The sequence below is a fragment of the Nyctibius grandis genome, chromosome 18, assembly GCF_013368605.1.
Source record: "Nyctibius grandis isolate bNycGra1 chromosome 18, bNycGra1.pri, whole genome shotgun sequence".
NCBI lineage: Eukaryota > Metazoa > Chordata > Aves > Nyctibiiformes > Nyctibiidae > Nyctibius > Nyctibius grandis.
In genome coordinates this window covers 2,905,556-2,926,407 of record NC_090675.1, presented here as the reverse complement: position 1 = coordinate 2,926,407, position 20,852 = coordinate 2,905,556, and the positions used below count along the sequence as shown (strand labels likewise).

The 20,852-nt window shown below is 55.5% G+C and overlaps 3 protein-coding genes across 4 annotated transcripts in view; 2 read left to right on the top strand and 1 right to left on the bottom strand.

Annotated features, from left to right (window-relative positions):
• Positions 1-19: 19 nt before the first annotated feature.
• Positions 20-10,166, top strand: STYXL1 (serine/threonine/tyrosine interacting like 1). The gene is made up of 9 exons (XM_068415834.1): positions 20-161; positions 942-1,003; positions 1,477-1,603; positions 1,934-1,990; positions 2,914-3,059; positions 4,433-4,578; positions 5,671-5,765; positions 7,649-7,758; positions 9,932-10,166. Exons 1-9 carry the CDS (start codon positions 59-61, stop codon positions 10,061-10,063), a joined length of 978 nt encoding a protein of 325 aa, XP_068271935.1. The 5' UTR covers positions 20-58; the 3' UTR covers positions 10,064-10,166.
• A 1,032-nt stretch (positions 10,167-11,198) lies between these two features.
• On the top strand, positions 11,199-19,672 carry TMEM120A (transmembrane protein 120A). The gene is made up of 12 exons (XM_068415506.1): positions 11,199-11,313; positions 13,523-13,641; positions 14,079-14,195; positions 14,636-14,695; positions 15,398-15,493; positions 15,789-15,878; positions 16,217-16,282; positions 16,637-16,698; positions 16,907-16,999; positions 17,572-17,636; positions 18,247-18,315; positions 18,403-19,672. Exons 1-12 carry the CDS (start codon positions 11,239-11,241, stop codon positions 18,514-18,516), a joined length of 1,026 nt encoding a protein of 341 aa, XP_068271607.1. The 5' UTR covers positions 11,199-11,238; the 3' UTR covers positions 18,517-19,672.
• Positions 19,616-20,852, bottom strand: part of POR (cytochrome p450 oxidoreductase) — a 29,393-nt gene continuing 28,156 nt past the window's right edge. For both annotated transcript variants that reach the window (XM_068415504.1, XM_068415505.1), the window contains one exon: positions 19,616-20,614. In XM_068415504.1, the coding sequence (XP_068271605.1) occupies positions 20,470-20,614 (145 nt within the window). In that variant the 3' untranslated portion in view covers positions 19,616-20,469. The remainder of the gene's footprint in view (positions 20,615-20,852) is intronic.

Sequence of the window (20,852 nt, the reverse complement as noted above, 5' to 3'; positions counted from 1 at the left end):
CGCTGTTGCCACGGCAACGGGGCGAGACGGGCTGCAGCGACAGTCGCCGCGAAGGGGGATGGCGGGGATAGAGCTCTGCGAGCCCCACCACCTCTACAACCTCCTCAACCAGTACCGGCGGCTCCCGCGGCTGGCGGAGCCCTGCTACCTGCGCCTGCTGGGTGAGGCGGCGGGCGGGCCTGCGGCCTGCACCGGCACCGCGGGCCTCCCGAGGGCACAGGGCCCGCGGGCTCCGGCGAACGGGGGCGAGCACATGTTGCTCCTTGTGATTACCGGGGCCTTGCAGCTGGGGCGTTTCTCACACCCCATTTCAGGTGCCCTGACCCAGTACTGCTGTTCATCACGTCCAGCTCTGCCTGCTCTGGTCCCTCCCAGAGACACACACTCTGCCCTGCTGCTCCTGGAGGTTTGAGAGGGGCACAAGATTTCTTAACCACTACGCAAAGATTGCTGATAAGCGTTTGCATCTTGCGTATGTCAAAAAAAGGGTGCCAGATATTGCGATATTGTTAAATGTTTTGGCGAGGGAGTTGGGCAGTTTGGGAGCGGGGTTGAGGTCTCTCCGGTGCCCATCTCCCCCGCTCCGAGGCAGCACAGAGGCAGAGGTGCTGGATGCCAGGAGGCCAGAGCAGGCCCAGCGAGCAGGGGCCAGGCTAGGCCAGAGGGCAGCGCAGAAGGGAGCACGGGGCGGGCACTGTGAACACTGCAGTACCGCACCTGGGTCAGCACTAAAGCTGCTGGCATCACTTGTTGTTACACAGAGGCTCACATCAGCATTGGCATTCATTATACCCACATCGGAAAGCCTCTGTTTCTAAGAAACCAAATCTCTTTCTCTGGTTGATGTCGGTGCCTGAATTCCCACTGACAGAATCAGGAGGAGAATTCTACCTCTAAAGCATCCACTAAGCCAATTGCTCTGTCTTGGTTGATTTTTCCAGATGCCCGTACTCAGCGTGAATACGACGAGAGCCACATTATTACAGCACGCAGGATTGAACGGGTGAGGGGAAATTACCGTTTGTGCGAGCCATCCCTGGATTTAGCAATTAGCAGTAAGACAAAATTGGCTTAAACCCCAAGGGAATTGTCCCAGCCGCTCCGCTGCCTGTGCCAGCCACATTGCATTTCTGCCACTGGGGGGATGTATTCTGTCACAAAGAAAGCAAAGGTGGCCTGAGCAGCCCAAACGGTTGGCACACAAGAGCTGTATATCAGGAAAAATATTGCACAAGAGCTAACTATTGTAGCCTTGTCTCACAAAGGACAGTGTTGGCATCTTTACCGCTGCGGCTGATGAAGCAATCAAGCATGGTTTGCGTCATTTCTGAATTCTAACCACGTCTTTCAGAGTCAAGTAGCCCCAAACCCATCCCGTAGCTGTGGAGTAGTAACCCGCAAAATGTCAGTAGTGTTGATGCCACAAGAAAAGTGTGGAGCTGTGCTCCTGACAGAATTCCTCTCTGGTTTTGGTAGAGTCCTACAGGGGAGTATCTGGTACCGGATGCCGAGGAGTTGGGGTGTGTCAGATACTGTGTGGTGTATGACTGCGAGACCAGCTCTTTGGATTGCTGTGACTATGAGGAAGAGGAGGAAGAAAAGGGTACCTGTGACACGTGTGAGTCAGGACCTCACTGCAGCATAGATATTCCTCCCATTCCTCATTTAATTTTATGAGCTTACTAACAGAGATGCAAATTTACCCAGTTTTATTTGAAAAACTAACGTCTGTGCTATGCCACTGGTTTGTCACTGTGTTGCATATGTTCTTAGGCTTCAAAAATCCAGATATTATTTCAAAGCTTCCTGGCAGGTCTAGTTTCCTATCTGTGCACTGATCCTTCTGAAGTTCCTTGCTGTGTGTGAGGAATGAATTCTTTTTTTTTTTTTCACATTTTACTGAGATGGGGCTTGTTCCACGATTGCCTTTTAGGGAGCAGTGCTTCTTCAGAGATTGAAAACACTGACTCAAGATACGTCAGTTCACAGAGTGAGTACTTCCTTCTTAGAGGGTTATAAAAGGCTTTCACATTACCATATTTAAAAAGACTTAGCTGTAATGGGGGTGGTGATTTGATGGAGTTCACCGAGAAATGTGAAGAGCTGGAAACTCTTCCATGTAATTGTTCAGTCTTCCTTGAACCATGGAAATGTTTAGCTTTCACGCCTCCTTTGGCGAGGTGTTCTGCTGTGTGCAGAGCCACTTCTGCATCTTTGTTTGGCTCCTACTAGCTTTACAAAGGCTACTATAGCATTAGCAAAGATTTACATAATTTTTTTAAGAAAAAAATCTGGGTGTGTAAGGGGAATGTATAAAGCAAGTGTGTTCACCAATGCTCACTGATGAGACGGTAGCAAGGGAAGGTGTGAGGAATCAGAAGCCGGTTTCTATTGTGCTGATCTGTCTCTAATGCAGACACAGCTAGAGGCAAGCGGGATGGATCCCTTGGGAGAAGGAGGGGGAGCAGCCATCTCACATAATCTGCTTCAGTGAGGGGAGTGTTTAAAACACTTGTGAAGAATTTATTCAAGATACCTTCCCCATTGCCTAAAGCAGACTAAAGAAAAGGGTCTCCATGAAACTAAGATTATTAGATTTAAATTAATAACACTTCCCTATTCTTACAAGCATTTCCCAAAGAATAATGGGGAGGGGAAAAAACTTTATCTAGGCCTACAAAAGAAACCAGGAGAGGAATAAAAGATCAGGACAAGAGGTGGAAAGCGGCGTGGCTTGCTACTGACCTGCAGCAACAGTTAAAGAATAAGTCTGGCTTTTAACAAGGCTTTCTGCAGACCATTAGAGGAAATGAAAAGGAGTTTGCCGTTGGTGTCAGGGGGCCAGATGTGACCCCCAGTGCTGGTGGAGGCACTCTAAACCTGCCCTGGCAAATAGCTTTTTGATCTCGTTAGATGCCCCGGCAGGAACTGCCGTCCGATGTGCCAGAAGCTTACAGCAGTTCACCCGGCATCCCGTGCTGGTCCTGAGGGGAGGATACAAATGTTTTTCAGCTTGCTATCATTTTCTGAGGACTCAGAAGATATTGTGGATGCCTCAGGTGAGGTGACACTAATTTGCAAGAAGACATTAGCATTCATATTCAGCTGCTGGTGGCTAATGAATTCAAGTTAAGTGGTGGTGTAAACTTGATACCAGAGTAATTTCAAACAAAGGAATTAAATGTAATTTGAGTTACTGCCCTGAGTCTCACCACTAATTCTTTTACAGCCACACTTGGCCTTTGTTATCCTTCTTCTATTGCGTGAAAGAAAGCTCACATAAACAAACTGGGATGGTTCCTCTGATAACCCCACAACTGGCCTGCTGGGGAGTACAGATAACTAAACAAACAGCAGCGAATGATGAAAAGAAGCAGGTTCCTCTCTGACACGTGGTTATCTGGGATATTACACAGTAAATGTTTTCAGACAGAAGCACAATTCCTGTGAAGCACTGTGTTCCATGTCTATAAAGCTTTTCATTGGGAAAGTTCACAAAGCAAGTGCTGCTGCATTGTTTCAACAGGCCCAGAAAGAAAATAGCTGTCCACTGGAACACCAGTGTCCTAATTGCTTGGTTTCACCTACAAACGTTGATCATTTTCGTTTACAAGAAACAATTACCCTTTTTTCACATCTAGGACAGTACGTGAGGCAGCGCAGATTTAGAGGGTGCTGGACAGCAGAGAGCATCTCATTGCATCGTGTCTTTTTGTTTCTGTTCGCTTCTGGTTCACATGAAATAGCCTGTGACACGGTGCTAACCTGTGGGATGCTACAGCGCAGGAGTGCTTCTTTGTGCTTCTTTGTGAAGGGCAGCAAACTGCTGAACTTCCCCATCAGATTCAACTGGACGCAAAGCACCTCCTTGCCTCTTAGTTTAAGCTGTTGTTCTCTGGTGCTTTGAATTGTTAGGCTGCTGCTTTGTTCTGCTGTAGCATTAGCCGGGTATCGGTGAGGGATGTAGAGGCACTGTTGGCTACTCGGGTATTTTTGTGCTCAGCGTTCACGCCGCAGACACCAGAAGCAGCTGTGGACTCGTGTTGTGCCACTAAGGGCACCTGCAGCTCTGCAGGTGGCAGATGATTTCATTTAGCCTTGCAAACAATAACTGGGGAGAACACCAAATGAATCTGTTACGCTGCAGTCCCTCCAGACCATGTAAAGAATATATGCTGCCTCCTGTTGAGTTAGGATTTGTTTCAAGTAATGCCACAATGACAGCAATGCTGTTAATTATTCTTAATAAATTTAGCAAAGACTTTGATATACAGAAAGTCCAGGTAATTGAATGCATCATTACACTAGAATGTGTCATGGGCTGTTGACTAAGTGTGTGTTCAATTCTTCACATGACTTCTGTTTAAGAACTTACCAAGCTAATAGGAGCAAATACACTCTCTAAACTGAGCCTATGACTTCTCTCCGGCAGGAACTAGACAACTTCCAGGTATACCCTGTAGAAATACTGCCTGCAAAGTTATATATGGGCAACTTCAAGCAGGCCTGTGACCAACAAATTCAGAAAGATTTGAAGATCAAAGCACTAGTCAACATCTCTGAACAGCCTGCAACACTGTAAGTTAAATAGTTCAAGGTGTGCGCTCACCAGTGTCTGTGCCTGTGAAAAACGTGAGGTGGCACAGCACCAGAGCCCCTTGGGCCCCTGGGGAGTCAGTGCCTGGGAACTCCCAGGGAAACCTCTGTTGGTCACTGCAGGTTCAAGTGCTCTTTCATGCTCATTTTTCTGATCTCCACTCAGCGTTAGCACAGCAGCAATGCAGTCCTGCAAGCCTCCACCATGGCATGGGTGATTGGGTGAGAGGAGGATTAGGGGGCCTTGGCATTTTGAGTCTATGGCATGCCACCATCCTTCGGGAACAGCCTTCATCTCCGAATACCTTTCAGAGCGAAATCTTACAAACGCATCAGTGTAAAAGCTAAATCACCGATGTTTCACATTGGTGGTCTTCCCTCCTTACCTACACCTGTCCATGACCATTCAGCTCAGTCAGTTGGCCATACTGGAAATGCCATTTCACACAGCGAAAAATCCAGTGGCATTTCTCAAGGTGGTGACCAAAACAAAGTAAGTAACAAATCCAGTTACCTCCCCCACTGCATCTGTACCAGCAGACATTTCTCATGCCTTTGGCTCCAGAGGAAATTATTCAAAGGTCTCCACAGCATGGATGATCTCCCCATGCCCTCTGCATGATGTGCTTTCACATTTCAGAGAATCCTCACCAACATTTTGCTCCATTAGTTCTCTGAGTTGAGTTCTCTGAGCTTGTGGAAGGAGGAGGATGCTGTCAGAGAAAACCACATGAAGTGAATTGGGGGGGTATGTTCACAAACCTGCCAATGTGCACGCTGTGAAGGCACTCTTGCTTTCAGTTCATCTGTTTTCATTTAGCTCTCAGATAAAGGAAGGTTAAGATACCAATGCTGATACAACATGGAATGGAAAATCAGTAATTAAACTGTTTCTGTATTACAAGCACCTCAGTGTCTTACCATAACAAATCCCTTATCATAGTGTTAATGATGACGATGATGAAAACCTCACACACGTAACAGCAAACAAAATTATCAGCTTGCCTCCAACAAACACATTTTTTTCAAAGCTGTTTCTCTGGTCCATGTCACACTGTGTGCTCTTTTTTCTAGGTTTGCAGAAGGTGGCAAATATCTCCATATACCTGTTCCAGATTTGCTCGAAGCAGATCTTTTTTCTTCCTTTGCCACCATATGTCATTTCATAGGTGAGTTGTTCCTGATCTGGAATTCCTGAGACCTTGCTCACTCTAGGGTATTAGATGGGAGTGACTGCAATTCAACAGGAAGCTCAGACAGGAGGGTCGTAATCTTTCAGGATCAGTATACTCCCAAGCAAGCCCACACCCTAATAGATACCAGAGCTGCCTTCCTAACCATCCTGATGGACAGAGAGGAGATTTTACAGAGCACCTGACTCTGATGTTCCTACTCACTTTAAAGAATACCTCACTCTGATAACAGTGAGCTTTCCGCTAGATCTGAGAAGGCTTTGCTGTAGGATGTCTACCAGGGCTTCATAGGATTCCCTCCTGTTCCTTTGTTGTTAAATACAACCCTTGGACTCTTACCAGCCCAAATCTTCAACCACCAGAGCTTTGTTTGAACAAGAGCGTGACACGCATTGGAGAACTTACCACAAGAGGCTGCTAATCTTTGTGCTTTGCAGTGCAGACCCATCGCAGAGCTGAAGACGACTTTCAGGTTGGACAGCAAAAACCTGCCTTCAGCTGATTACATCAGACTGAGCAAGAAAAAACATACTCTGCAGCTCAGTGCCTGCAGCAGCACAGCAGACATAGCTCCTGCAGCTCCATTCTGTGACAGCGTCTGTGTCATTAGCTTTTATCACCCTTAGGAAATAACACCTGCTACAGAGCAGGGCCCTGCTGAGCTGAGTGTTGTACAGACCCAGAAGCAAAAGACCACCCCGTCCCCACAGACCTTATAATCCAAGTACAACATAAGAAATGACAATGGGACACAAACAAAGAAACAAGGAAACAGTATTTAAGGATATAATTTTGTAGTCATGAACAGAATTTCATGTGGAAATGTATACTGTTTACTTGATAGTCTAGAGTAGATTAAACTGGAAGGGTTATGGGTGAACACCAGACTAAAGCTCTCCACCTACTCTCAGAGGAGTGTGGACATCCTCATGCCAGGTGTATGTTGGAGTGAGGCCGTTTATTCTCAGGTCTTAGAACAGAACTAGTATCTCATGACAGAAATAAGTCAGAAAACTCTGGTTTAGAGCTTGAAGAAAAAACCACAAAACCCCACAGCCTCTCGACAGCAGTAGAAGAAGCGGCTTTGCCCCATGAATTCTAGAGTTCAGTTGCTGATATTCCAAAAACATGTCATGCTGTCTGCTCTGAAGAGGGAGTGAAAGAATTAAAGGTTATTAATAAAATATAGAATCTTTCAGGCATCGTTAGCAGAGTTGGTGTGGTTACGAGCAAATGACAGCATCGTCTTCAAGCCAAGCAGGCTTGGCTTTTGCAGAAAATCAGTTTGCTGATTTTAGCAATTCTCACTGCAAAGTAGCCATCATAAAACCATCATAAAACCAACGCCCTAGCTGGCATGGACATGCTTCCTGCCGGTGATCCCCATGGAGGGGTAAGGGATTTGAAGTCAAAGTCCCCTCCAGTTTGAGAGTTTTGATTCCAGTTTTGATTCCTCCTGCTTAGGCTTGCGTTCGTCAGAAATTTCAATACCTTTAAACCTTTCTGGGAGGAGTGTGAGTAGCTGATGTGATGCTGGCCACAGCTGATTGGTCATGGTAGGCCACTTTTCTTCAGTTATCTGGTGTAAGGGTGACACTGATCTGTAATAAAGCATTGAATTGTCATTGTCATTTGGTTCTGGTCTTCAAAGCCACGTTTTAACTCAGTGGATTTTTAAGAAAGGTAAATGCTTACAGAAACGGGAGCTGGCAGCGCCCATCTGCTGCTGTCAGGGGTCATGAGGGTTCGGGTCACTCAGGCTACTAGCCTGTCAGCTGTCACTGAACTAGAGCTTGACTGTACAATTAGAAGCTTGATTTCCCAGATCACTGATTTGTGATTGGCATTTCTTTACCCAGACGCTCAGCTGGCTCACGGAGCGGTGCTGGTGTTCTCCAGCCTGGGGATAAGCCGGAGCAGCACAGTGATCATGGCCTATCTCATGCATTCCTGCCAGTTTTCCCTGCAGGTATGTCACTGTCATATTTCCCACAGATACTGGCTGGGTGTTCAGTTTATTTCTGTTTCTGAAGCCTCATTACTGTAGTAATGAGAAAGACATTATCTGTGCTTTCCTGCAGACTATCCACCTGATAATGTAACAGATTATATTATATGAGATTGCATCTTCTTTACACCTGAGGTGTGATTTTGAATCTGTGAGTCCTTCCCTTGGCACCTGTGATGTTCTTGCATTTCCCTACATAACTACAGGCTATAAAAATAAAGCTGTGGTTACAGAACTAAGTATTTCTGCTCTCCTGAATCTGAGAAAGAGTGTATCTGGGAGCTACTGGAGTTAATCCTGTCTCAATACCATGGGGTTACAGGGAAATTCAGAACCCAGTGCCTGCAGGGCTCTGGTTTCCCACTGGGCTCAGCAGCACTGGCTTCTTCAAAAATCCTCTTTTATTTCTCCAGACACCATCCCCTCCCACAGGTACTACTGCAGAGAAATCTGGAGTGGGATAATACTAGCCCAGGAGGGATGTACAGGTTAGATGGCCAGTACATGCTGTTCCATAGCTCTGAATAACGTCAGAAAAATAATGAGCGATGGCTGTGCAATAGCCTGGCAGCCTCTCCCCAGGTGCCAGGCCCTTTTTCCCTCTGCACAGAGCACGTGGGCATCATGCTGCCATGGGCACCGTCTCATGGTGCCTGCTTAGCACAGAGCAAGGGAGTTCCCATGGGAACTGAAAGGCGTCTCCTTAAAAATCTTGTCCTTTTTTGGAAAGTGTTTCCTCCCTTGGGAGCTTGAAAGGATTGATCCAAGCTTCACTGAAGCCAGGCCTGTATCTAATCTAATTTAATTGATTTTGTGCAAACATTTGCAACATAAGAGGAAATCTCTTACCCTCACTGTGTGCCAAAGAGTAATTTCAGGTTGAGCGTGCCAACAGGGCTGCAGACACTGTTTCGTCTCTGCTCCTAATGCTGGTGTGATTGCTCCAGCACACTGATAACCATTCCCTTGCACGCCAAGTTACCGGAGGTGCTTGCAATGGCAGTGCAAAAGTCAAAGGCTGATCCTTGTGATTTCTCTCAGTCGGTATCAACAGGTTGGTCTCAGCATTTTACTGAGTGCCAAGAAAAAGAAGACGACAAGGTTGGCATGCTGCGGCTGCGGCTGGCCGGGGCGGTGCTTGCCCGCTGTTGGCTGGGCAAAGCTTTCCTGGGGGATTACCCTGGCAGACAAGTTTGTTTCTTGCAGACAACAGCAGTGCAACAGATTCCTGTGTGATCCTTCACCCCATCTAGGCAAAGATCTTTGAAAGCTTCAAAAGATGTGGATGTTGCAAAAGAAAGGCAGATGTGGGATGTGCGGCCCCTTATTCTATTAGTAGTCGGTATGTGAGTAAATCTGTTGAGTTCAGGGGAACTAGAGGCATCCACGCCATGGGCCCAGAGGGGTAAATATTGGAAAATCAGCCTCGGAGCCTGCAGAATCACTGAGATTAGAAAAACAAAGCAATGGAGCACTATCTTCTAACCTTTGGTCTCATTACACTTAAGCAACCCCCCGAGTGTGGGGGGAAGTCTATTTTGAAAGCGGGAAGATGAGCGCTGCTGGATAAACCCAAGGATGCAGCTGGAGTAATGCCCGTGGATCTGCCTTGTGCGTAGCAGAGTTCCTAGCAGATTACATGGAAGTAGCAAATAATTAAGATGGCTGTAATTAATGCAGCGGGATAACTGGAGTGTCATAGCTGCTCTGCCACACCAGGTCACACCAATCCAGACCCATGATAACCTTTGTTGCTTACCTGTGAATAGCTGATATTTCACTGCTTCGCTTATCGTCAGTGGAAGAAACAGCATTTTAGGGTAAAAATCCAGGGCTGCGTTTCTCCATCACTGTAAAATAAGGCAAGATACCTGCAGGGTAGTGAAAGCAGCCCGAGCTGTCCTCGTACCCAGGAGGGCAGAGTGTGAAGGTGACAGGCTTCTCTGAAGTTCGCTTCTGGATCCAGTCTGTCCCTGCCGTGGTAGCCAGAGTCTTACCTGCAGGTTCTTGCTGTCCAACACAGGGACTAAATACAAAGCTGTGTCGTCTACAAGTGTAGCTGCTTCGTGTACGTGCCTGAGATTTGCTTTCAGTTCTAATTCCTAACACTTTATTGCTTTCCCTCTGTTTGCAGAAAGCTTGGGACTACGTTCTGAAATGCAAAACGAACATGAGACCACACAGGGGCTTTGTGAAACAGCTCTCAGACTGGGAGACCAAGATCTACGGGGCCACGATCACAGACATCTCTGAACCAAATTACTGACAGGTAGCGGAGAGAACACGCAGCGGGGAAAGGCCTGTCCGTACCACCGCGGCAGTAGAAAGTTACCTGAACTCTGATTGAAAAAAGATCTTAATGTAATTAAGCTTTCCTCTTTAGCTCCATGTGATTTGGGGTCAAGTTTTGGAGCCATTAGGGGAACTCACCTGTGCTGTAGAAGGTGGCAGTGTGGGGAAAGCAAGTCCTGCAGGATGCGGCCCATTACGCGCTGCTCATCTCTTCTGTAAGTGAAGGGGATTATAAGCATCTTATCGGGCATGTTCCTTACCCCGGGTATGGGGAAGTCACTAGGGTTATCTCTGAAAAAGTTCGTCAATCCGGGATGCTAAATTTAGAGTTTGACTGTGCCCACGCCCAGCCCAGAGAGGTGACGACAGAATTTCCCCATTTCAGAGGTTCCCTCACTCCGCGTGTGCCTTCTCAGCTCCCCGCAGACACGGGCACGGCCTCTCGCAGACTGGCCGGTTGGGTTGTGGAGCAGGACTGCGCTTCCCACTTGCCACCTTCTGACACAACAACCTAACCTAACACACAGCATCAACCCTGTGAAACCTAAACTCAGTACTCTCCTCTCTCTTACTGCACTGTAAATTCTTCACATGGACATGACGAAATAAGTCATTACAGAAAATGCTCCTGGGCTTTCCTTGTGCTCCGTGCTAAGGGTTTAGCGGGGATTTTTAGAATCATGGCATCGTTCTGGTTGGAAAGGACCTTTAGGATCACCAAGTCATTAAGCTAACACTGCCAAGTCCACCACTAACCCATGTCCCTAAGCACCACATCTTTTAAACACCTTTTTTTCATTATAGATCATCCCCCCTGGTTTCTCTTTCCAATCTGTGCGGCCAGGGCGGGAGCTGGGCAGCCTTTACCCTTCTGTCGGTGAGTTTGCACCACGACCCGCCTGTGCCGACAGCGCCCTTCGCACTGCAGAGCCCCAAGAACAGGCCGGGATGGTTTTATGCCCCCTCCTTATTCCCGGCTGTTTATAAAGAGACACGGAACAGCGCTGGCCCCGCCCCCGCCCAGGCCCCGCCCCTCGCCCCGCCCCCGTGGGCGTGCCCGGAAGCGCGGGGGGGGGCGCGGCGGCCCAGCGCAGCCCAGCGCCGCGGGCCGGGGCCGGTCACCGCCGCCGTCGCCCGCCGCGCGCCGCCATGGCCGGCGGGGCCTCGGCCGCCGAGTGCCTGCGGGAGTGGGAGGAGCTGCAGGACGGCTACCAGCGCATCCAGGTACCGGCACCCGGCCCGGGGACGGGCACCGCGGGCACCGCCGGTGCGTCAGGGCCCGCCTCGCCCCCCCGAAGCACCGCGGAGGATCGTTACCCTCTGCCGGGGCAACGGCTGGTCGAGGGGGCGCGGAGCCGGGGCACCCGGGGGTATCGTCACGGGATATCACGTCCGGCAGCATCCCTAACGGGTGCGGCGCTCCCTGCTCGGGTCCCGGGCCGTGTGCCCCTGCACTCGGTCGCGGCCCATAACCGGGCCCTTGTGCCGCTGGGCAGAGGGTTTCCGAGCGGGGCAGGGGGTGCCGGGCTGCGCCGGGGCCGAGGAGCCTGGCCTGGCCCGAGCGGGGCTCTCCGGGGCGGCTCCACCTCATCACCCGGCCCGGCAGCCGCGACATCCCCGGGTGTGTACGGGCTGGGAGCGGGCAGCGGCACTGCCCGGCGCGGCACGGCCGGGAGCGGGGCGTGCGGGTGCTGTCCCGCGCTCCTTATCACTGCTCTCAGCCCGAGCCAGCAGCCAGGAGCCCGGTCACACCACAGCCAGGCGCCTTGTCCTGCCTCCTTCCACCCCGGGCACCCTCCCTCCGGTGCCCCGTCACCCACCGGGGCTGGCCGGGAGCTCTGCGCCGGGAAGGTGACTGGTACCGGAGACGTTGTGTCATCCCCAGGGCGCTCGCTGCCGGGGAAGGAGCTGGCAGGGCTCAGCTCGGACAGGGGTCACCCAAGGAGGAGGTTGGCTTACCATCTCCTGCCGCGCTTCACATCAATCGCCTGCATCTGCACCAGTTCCCTTTCCCCCTCCTTCCCCCCCGGGAGCGGGGCGAAGCGGATGTTGTTGTGGGCACGTCGCAGCTGTACCCAGATCTGGGGCAAGGGAGGCTTTGAGAAACCTCCTCTTGCTCCATCAGGGTTGCGTGGATGTCCCGGGTCGCCCGCTTTGAACCCTGCGTGCAGCCCTTGTGGTGTGACGGCCCTGGCCTTTGGAGACCTTCTCCTGGGGCAGCTCCTGCTCCAGGCTGGGTCCGAGCGTGGTGCTCGGATGCTGACACTGCTACAGGAGCTGTCCCCAGCGCCGCTTGCTCTCAGTTAACTCCAGAGCAAGAGAAGGTGACTCCACATGGGAGGAGGAAAGCGTGATGGTCAAGCAGGGAACGTCCCGTGAGAGATCGGGGACATAAATCACTGCTGCGGGAGCTGGGGCTGTCTGGGATCCGTTCCCACCCTGCTGCTTGTCACCAGAGGGAGAACGAGCTGTTTCCCTCCTCTATTTCTCGGTTTCACCTTTCTGCTTTGGGAACAGCTCTAAGATCTGCTGATAAAGTGCTTGATAAGAACTGGGGAGGCTAAAACGTGTGTGCGTCAAGGTCTAGTCCAAGGGTTGTTGCGAGCAGCGTTTAATTCCATGGTGGAGGTGGCACTCAGGCTGCCCGCCGCCGAGGTGCGGCTGTTTTCCAGCTGACCTGGACGAGCAGGAGCATCGATCCAGCACGCTCTCTCCTTTCCTTTCTAAATATAGCAGAAGAATGGCATCCTGCCTTACCCAGGTGCGGTTGGGTTACCGCCGCACGAGGGGCCGGGGCGCTGGCCGCAGCCCTGCTGCCAGGCCGGCCCCTTTGTCCCGCTCGTTGACGGGCTCCTGCCAGCTTCTCCGGGGTGCTCGGGACGGAGCCCCAGAGCCACAGGTCGGGGCAGCGGCTGCTGCACCAACCTCCAGGCGGAGGGAAACGCTTGTCCCATCCCAGCAGCCAAAGCCGCCGCTCCCGGGTGGCCGTGGCCCTCAGTTGTGGCCCTGGCCCCCGCAGCATTTCCCTCCTCTCCCCGGTGCCGCAGTCAATGATTTCCCAGCCACGGGAGCATCCCCCAAGCGAGACGGTGCTGGACTTCCACAGCCCTCAGCTGGAGCGGGGCCAGACACGAGGGCAGGACCAGGCTGGGCTGTGCCATGCAGATGTGCCCACACCTGTAGCTAACGTCCTTGGGATGGGGATGGACGTCCCCAGTGGCTGTTTCTGCCCCCCGCCCCAAAGCAGGGACGGCTGCAGGCTGTCCCCAAACACGCCTGCCCTTCTGCCTGCGGTTTCCAGCCACCTCTTGTCCTACCCACGTGCTGCGCCCGTGAAGTTAAAGACAGTTTTTCACAGATGCCCCCGCAGAGAGCCCAAGGGCAGGGGCGGCTGGGCGGGCAGCTGTAACGCGGGCCGGTCTCTCCTCCCCAGGATAACCACAAGCTGTACAAGCAGAAACTCGAGGAGCTAACCAAGCTCCAGGATGGGATCTCCAGCTCCATCGCACGGCAGAAGAAGCGGCTGAAGGAGCTGTCGTTGTCCCTCAAAAAGTAAGTTGGTGTTGTGTGACGGGGCCGGAGGGGCGAGCCGCGAGGATGGGGCTGTGGGGCTCGTCTCACGGCTCTGTCTGCAACACAAACTGAGCTGCAGCCTCACTGACAGCAAAGTCCCTTTCCTCTGCCCTGGTTCGAGCCCCATTTGCAGTGCAGAGCTTGCAGGGGCTTCGCAGGTCACTTGACCAGAGCCCCTGCGCACAGCTCTCCCCATCCTCCCTCGAGGAGAAGGTCCCCCCAGCCTCCCCTCGCTCTCGGTCCCGCTGCCTTTTCTCGAGCAGCGGAGCTCACCCCGAAGGTGGAGTCATGGCCTCCCGTCCGTGTTCCCTGTCCTTGGACTGTCCTTGCCCAAGACAGCCACGTCTCGGGTGCCAGCACGTGCCGGTTGCGTTACGGAGGCCGTCCCGAGGCCAGCAGCTGTGTCCCCTCCCCAGGTGCAAAGCCCACGTGAGCCCCGAGCAGGAGGAGTCCGTCCAGGAGACCCAGAGCCTCATAAAAGAGCGGCAGAACGTTTTCTTCGAGATGGAGGCCTATCTGCCGAAGAAAAACGGGTACGAGGTGCCTCATCTCGGGGGGGAAACGCCAGGTCCTCCCTCCGCCTCCGGGCAGCCGTAACGCTGCGAGGCACGAGCCTGCTGTCACCCTGCTCCCGGGGAGTCACCCTGCTCCCTGGGCAGGAGCCAGGCTGAGCTCCTCTGCCTGCTCGTGGCCTTCACCTGCCCTTGGACGGTGGCACGGGGAGGGGGGGGTGCCCTGGAGAACACCCTAGTGCCCACGGGAGGTGGGGGGGTGCTTGGCCGCCGTCCCTCTGCCCTTGGGAGGAGATGCCAGAGCGTTTGTGCCAGTCACGGCGCCTGGCAGCTCTGAGCGGGGAACAGCTGGGGGCTTGTTCCGGGCCCCGCCGCGGCACGAGAGGGGACGGCTGTGCCTCGCGGCAGCGCTGCCAGCCCCCGGGCAGGTGCCCAGCCTGACACCTCTGCTCTCTCCCCAGGTTGTACCTGAGTCTGGTGCTCGGGAACGTGAACGTCACGCTGCTCAGCCAGCAGGCCAAGTACGGCCCTCGCGCCGCTGCCGCCGCGGGCTCGGGGTCCCCTTGTCACCAGGGAACACCGGCTCCTCCCGGGCTGAGCTCCGCACACACGGGCCCGGCTCGGCCCGCCTGGCGCAGATTCCCTTCCCGGCTGTCCCCTGCTTGTCCCCAGAATCAGCCAAGTCCTCGACCCCCCCTTAGGCTCCTGCCACCGGGCTGGGACGGACCGTTAGCTCTGCCAAGCTAAATGGGATCCTCCGCCGCAGCCGTGCCCGGGTTCCCCTGCGTTAGAGATGCCCAGGAGAGGCAGGGAGTCTGGAGCCCCCTCTGCCCTTGGGGAAACACCAGCGGCCGGGTTCGGCCCACGAGAGCCCCCCACACGCTGGGATGCTCGTGCCAGAGGTGCCCAGCCAGGAGCCCATGTCCCCCTCCCTCAGTTCCCCCGGCCTCCCCTCGGAGAGCTGCGCAGCCCCCCAGCTGCCCCGGCGTCCTCCGGGCCACCCGCCAGCTTGGCATGGTTGTGGGGTGGCGGGGAGGTGTCTCACCTGTGTGAAAGCAGCCCCGTGTGCTCTCCTCTCAGAAATACCCAGGGGATGAGGCTTTTCCTGAGTGTGTCCCACGGGTTCCCAATGGAGTGTCACCTTTGGTGAGCCGGGTGGGATGGGAGGACAGAGACTTCCAGCAGCCACCTTGCTCCAGGCCTGTCCTTGTGCTTCCCTGCAGGTTCGCATATAAAGATGAGTATGAGAAGTTCAAGCTCTACCTCACCATCATCTTACTCATCGTCTCCTCTTCCTGTCGGTTCCTCTTCAACTCCAGGTGGGTCTGGCTTGGATGCTGGGCAGAGATCTCCTCCCAGGGCCCCCATGTCCTCCTCTCCGGTCCTGAAAGGTCCAGGAGCTGAATGGGAGATCCTGACAAAGGATCTGGCCACTGCCCTGGAGGTGGGGTGACTTGCGTGGCTGCTGGGGTCTCCCTGTGGCCGTGGTGGATGGTGGAGAAGCAGGTCTCCCTGCCCGAAGGGTGGGTGGGCATCCTGCAGTGATGGCTGTCTCGATGCCCGTGCCCCCAACACGCGGGTGGTGCCTTTACACCCCGCTTTGTTTGACACCAGGGTGACCGATGCCGTCTTTAACTTCCTCCTGGTGTGGTACTACTGCACCCTCACCATCCGGGAGAGCATCTTGATCAACAACGGATCCAAGTGAGTCCCTTGGGCTCGGGGAGGGGGGGAGGGTTGTGCAGCGAGTTGGTCCTTCTCTGTGAGGCCGGGGAGGTGGGACCCATCACGTAGCTCCGCACTTCCCAAGGAGCAGCTCCCTCCTACTCAGGGTGTGTAGCAAACCCTGGTAACGCGCTGTAGGAGCGGGGCAGGAGGAGCTCCCCGTGCGGAGGCGGTTGGAAGGGCCCCAGCCCCACTCCTCGCCTTGCCCTGGGAGCGGGAGGGCGGCCGGCGCCGGGCTGGCTCTGCTCTCCTGGTGAGTGTTTGGGGCTTGATTCGTGCTCAAGGCCTGACCCCCCTTCTCTGGGTCTGCCTTCCAGAATCAAAGGCTGGTGGGTTTTCCATCACTACGTCTCCACCTTCCTCTCAGGTATCATGCTGACATGGTGAGTCTGCGTCCCCCCATCTCGTGGCTGTAGAGACCCCAGCCTGCCTGGGGCCCTTCGCTGCCCTCGCCCCCGGCCGCAGTCCTGCTCTGGGGATGGTGGGGGTCCAACACAGCTCCCCGCGTTCCTCCCCAGCCCCAAGCACCCTAAACAACCGCAGCCACGGGCATGCCGGTGTGGCAGGCAGGGTGAGATGCACCAGGTGCTGTGACGCAGTGCCTGAGCCCAGGTGTCCCCCTGTTGGGGTGGGAGCCGGGGTGAGGGAGCGGTGCCCTCACGCTGGCCGTGGGGCAGGCAGGGCTGGGGGCATCTCTCCTCAGCCCCACAGCCCCCACCAGCGCCGTCTCTCCACAGGCCAGACGGGCTCATGTACCAGATGTTCAGGAACCAGTTCCTCTCCTTCTCCATGTACCAGAGTAAGTGCTGCCGCGTGTGCTGGGCGCGGGGCTGGCCGCGGGTGCCGAGCATGCCTGCCTGGCTCTGCGGCACGCGGGGACCCGGCTGGAGCAGCTCTCGGCTCATCTGGGTTGTCCCTTGGCCTCTGTCCTGCACTGGGACGGTCGTTGGGGGCAGAGACATGGCAGGCCGGGGCCGGGAGCTGACCCCGTCCGCGCTCTCCTGCAGGCTTCGTGCAGTTCCTCCAGTACTACTACCAGAGCGGGTGCTTGTACCGGCTGCGGGCGCTGGGCGAGAGGCACAACATGGACCTGACCGTGGGTAAGCTGCGATCTTCCCTTACTGGTTGTCCCAGTCCAACTGGACCTACTGTTGCCACAGGCCCGTGGCTGCTACCAGCCTCCCTCCCAGCACCAGACCAGTGCTCAGCTGACTGGGAGCTGTGGTTTCTGTCAAAGGCGACGGTGACAGTTCTTTTTGTTTCAAAGTTAGTTTGACTGCGCTTTAGCAGTGGCAGAAATGGTAAAAGCTACAAGTAAAGCCAAAGCTCCGAGAGCAGCAGCATCCTGCAGGCTGGAGGCTGCCTCCTCCCGCTCTCCTGGGGCTGCCGGCCCACGGCTGGCTCCCCCAGGACACAACATAGCAGCAGATGTTGCACCTGGTATCCGAGACACGAGCTTCCCCCATGAAGCTGCTTCACAGGCAGAAAAACCTCCCCACGCCCCACGTACTTGTGGGCTGCCAACTCCTCGGGCTGAGGGACAGCAGCTGGGGCGAGGACAGCTCAGCCAGGCACAGGGTGGCCACTAAACCTCCCGGCCCGTGGCCCCAGGAGCTGGGCTCCATCCGCTGCCATGCACTCAGGTCCCCATGCAACCCTTCATCCTTTGCAGAGGGCTTCCAGTCCTGGATGTGGAGAGGCCTCACGTTCCTGCTGCCCTTCCTCTTCTTCGGGCAGGTGAGTGCGTGCTGATCTGTGGGGGGAGCGGCGAGAGGCCGGAGCCTCAGGGGGGAGCGGATGGTGCCGTATTCCCTGGACATCATCCAGGGCCCCCCGGGCTGCTGCGGCCATGTGATACGGAGACCAGGGGTAGGGAAATGCTTACAACAAGTGCTGAGCCTTTCCTTTTCCTCCAAAGCACGCACCACCTCCATGGCTCAGCGAGATGGGGAGGACCTGGGTTAGCTCTGCCCAGTGCTCGTGATGTGCAACGTAGGGCCGAGGGCCTGGCGCAGAGAACCCTTCCAAAACCCTTCTGAGCTCCAGCTCTTGAGCTGCTGCTCCTGAAGGTCCAGTTGGTCCTGGGTCAGATGATTTAGGGTGATGGCCAAAAGCAGTAGGCTGGTCTGAGGCTTCCTCTGGGCTGTTGGGCTCCAGAAGGTGGCGAGAAAGGGAGAGATGTCCCAGCTGGGCTCCTCTGGCCCCGAGCCTGGAGGGGGTTTCACCTCGTGCCAGGGCAGGCTGGCCTCACGCGAGGGCTGTGCCCAGAGGGAGCAGCAGGGTGAGCTTCAGCGTGGGGTCGAGCCTTTGAAAGCAGAAACTCCCCTCACTCTCCTCTCTCCTGCAGTTCTGGCAGCTCTACAATGCCATCACCCTCTTCCGCATGCTCCAGCACCCCGAATGCAAGGAGTGGCAGGTAAGGGGCTGCCAGGCAACTGCCCTGGGCAGGGGGATGCCCCAGGCGGGGCCCTCCTTCTGCCTCACGCCTCTGCTGCTCCCGCAGGTCCTCATGTGTGGCCTCCCCTTCTTCATCCTCTTCCTGGGGAACTTCTTCACCACCCTTCGTGTCGTCCACCAGAAGTTTCAGAACAAGAAAAAAGACATGAAGCGGAATTGAAGGGGGGGCAGCGTGGGGGCCAGGACTGTTTCTCCCCACCGGCTCCATCTCCCCCTCCCCTTCTCCTCGATGCCGTCCGGACTGTGGTGTCTCACCCCGTTCCTTGGAAGCCTGGCCATGGGACAGAGCTTGGGGCCAGCTCACAAATAGACCATGTGTCCGCTGCAGTGCTGGATCTGTGCCTGAGTTACGCACCTGGAGGCAGGAGCACACCGCAACCCCTCTCCTGGCTGCCTTCCTCCTCCAGGAGAGCTGCTCCCCTTCCCGTTGCCCTGAAGACATTGACTGGGATGGTTCTTCTGCGTTGAGCCCGGCGCTGCCCACCCTGCTTCAGGCCAGGGGCACCCTGGTTTGCATCAACTCCATGGGGACAAGGCAGTGTCCAGGGCTGACGGCTGCCTCTTATGCTCAGCTCCTGGGGTGGCCGAGGCTCTCCCCAGCCGTGCAGCTGGGGCAGCCCCTGGGTGCTGAAGGCAGAGGTAAATATGGGGTCTCACCTCGGCTGCAAGTGCTTCCCTGGCCGCCCCCATTGCTTTCGGGGCAGCTGGAGGCCGTGCACAGACGCTGCCTTCCAGGGTGGGTTGTACCCGGCTCCTCCTCTGTGGAGGGGTCTGGGGTGGGAGCACCACGAGCCTGAACCGGGCTTCAAGCTGGGGCTGTGCCAACAGCACCCTGGTCTTGCATCTCTGGAGGAGGCACGTGCAAAAATAAAGCGAGCGCAGGTGCTGCCACGGGTTGCTGGGGTGGTCTGGGAACAGCTCCGTGGTTTAGCCCTGGCTGGTGGCAGGCCCCTGACAGGGAAGAAAAATCACCTCCAGCTGCCCCTGTCCTACCCCCAGGAACTCCTGAAGCGTTGGGAACCACACAGCACCTCTGGAGCTGTGCTTCAGTCCGGAGCCATCCAGCGCCTGCCGCCGGGCTCAGCACCCTGCCCAGGCTCAGCACCCTGCCAGGGTGGGGGCTGCCCCAGCCCCCAGCTCAGCCTAAGCCCAGAGCTGCTGCCTGGTCCCCCGCTTTCCTCCCAGTCAGCAGCCACTGCTCCTCCTGCCTCCCTCTTCCCAAGCAGAGGGAGGGCAAGAAGCAAACTACACAAACAGTGTTTTTATTCCAAGGGCAAATGTATTTAAATAATTTACAGTCATTGGACAGCCTGAAAGTCTTTTTTTTTTTCCATTATTAAATCACAAAGATGTTAAAATAAAAACAGTATTTAAAAAATGACGGTACACAGCGAGAGGGAGGGGCTGGGCCCAGAGGAGCTGCTGGCTGCAGGACCCCAGGGAGCAGGACTGAGACCCCCCACCCAAACCAGGTCTCTTCCAGAGGAGAGAGGAGCCATCCCGTCCCCGCTGCGTGCTGGAGCAGAGGCGGGCAGCGGGGGACAGGAGCGGGGTGCCTGGGGGGTTCTGGTGGCGTGGGGCAGCTCTGTGCCCAGAGCCAGCTGCCAGCCCCACGCCTCTAGTCTAGAGCTGGCCAAACAGGGTGGGAGGGAGGCGAGGACAGACTGCTGCCCCACACCGTGCCCTCGCCCCAAACCCGCAGCACAGGGGGCTGCCCGCTCCTCCGGCCCGGGCAGGCCAGGGGGGTCTGCAGCCCCAGGGGATAAGGCAACACCTTGTGTTCAGAGAAGGACCCCAGAGCTCCCCCAGCACCGTCCATCCCTCCTGCCCCACGTCAGCTGCATCCCTGACCTCGAGGCAAACGCTGGTGCCAGGAGGTGCTCCCGAGGGAGCCAGGGGCACCGCAGCTCCTGGACAACAGCCTGAGCTACCCCCCTGCCCCTCTCAACCCCATCCACCACCCAGGATACACAGCCCACCCCGGGGGGCTGCTGTGGCCCAGGAGGGGTTGGGAGTGACACTGGGGTAGCTGTGGACGACGCTGTCACCCACAGCAGCAGTGGGCAAGCCGGCACTCTCCACCTCTCACAGGCCCACGCCTGGGGACCCGCTCTTAGCTCCAGACATCCAACGAGTACCGGCCCTTTGTCATCAGTTTCTTTACATAGTCCACGGCCTGGGGCTGGCTCATGTTCCCGAACTCGGCCACGATCTCGTAGAAGGTGTTCTGCACGTCCCGGGCCATGTTGCGAGCATCGCTGGAGACAAGGGGACCGTGAGCGAGGTGGTAACACACCAGAGCCACAGAGCCCTGGTCGCCTCTCAACACCCAACACGGGCGGTTTGCTCACCCCAGCCCATCTGCCTGGCCCCTCACGCTCCCCTGGAACAAGGACAGCGCAACCCTCCCAGGGCTTGTCATGCACGAGTGGGTAAACTGAGTCACACATTTTCCTGAGAATAGGAACGTTTTCCCAAGGTCCATGCCCTGCCCCC

Excerpts from the sequence above, each read along its gene's own strand:
- STYXL1 (XM_068415834.1), top strand. The coding sequence starts at position 59 with ATGGCGGGGATAGAGCTCTGCGAGCCCCACCACCTCTACAACCTCCTC. Across the intron at positions 1,004-1,476 it reads CAGCACGCAGGATTGAACGG|AGTCCTACAGGGGAGTATCT; the intron begins GTGAGGGGAAAT and ends TGGTTTTGGTAG. Across the intron at positions 1,991-2,913 it reads AAGATACGTCAGTTCACAGA|ATGCCCCGGCAGGAACTGCC; the intron begins GTGAGTACTTCC and ends TGATCTCGTTAG.
- TMEM120A (XM_068415506.1), top strand. The coding sequence starts at position 11,239 with ATGGCCGGCGGGGCCTCGGCCGCCGAGTGCCTGCGGGAGTGGGAGGAG. Across the intron at positions 16,283-16,636 it reads TCAGGTATCATGCTGACATG|GCCAGACGGGCTCATGTACC; the intron begins GTGAGTCTGCGT and ends GTCTCTCCACAG. Across the intron at positions 16,699-16,906 it reads CTCCTTCTCCATGTACCAGA|GCTTCGTGCAGTTCCTCCAG; the intron begins GTAAGTGCTGCC and ends GCTCTCCTGCAG.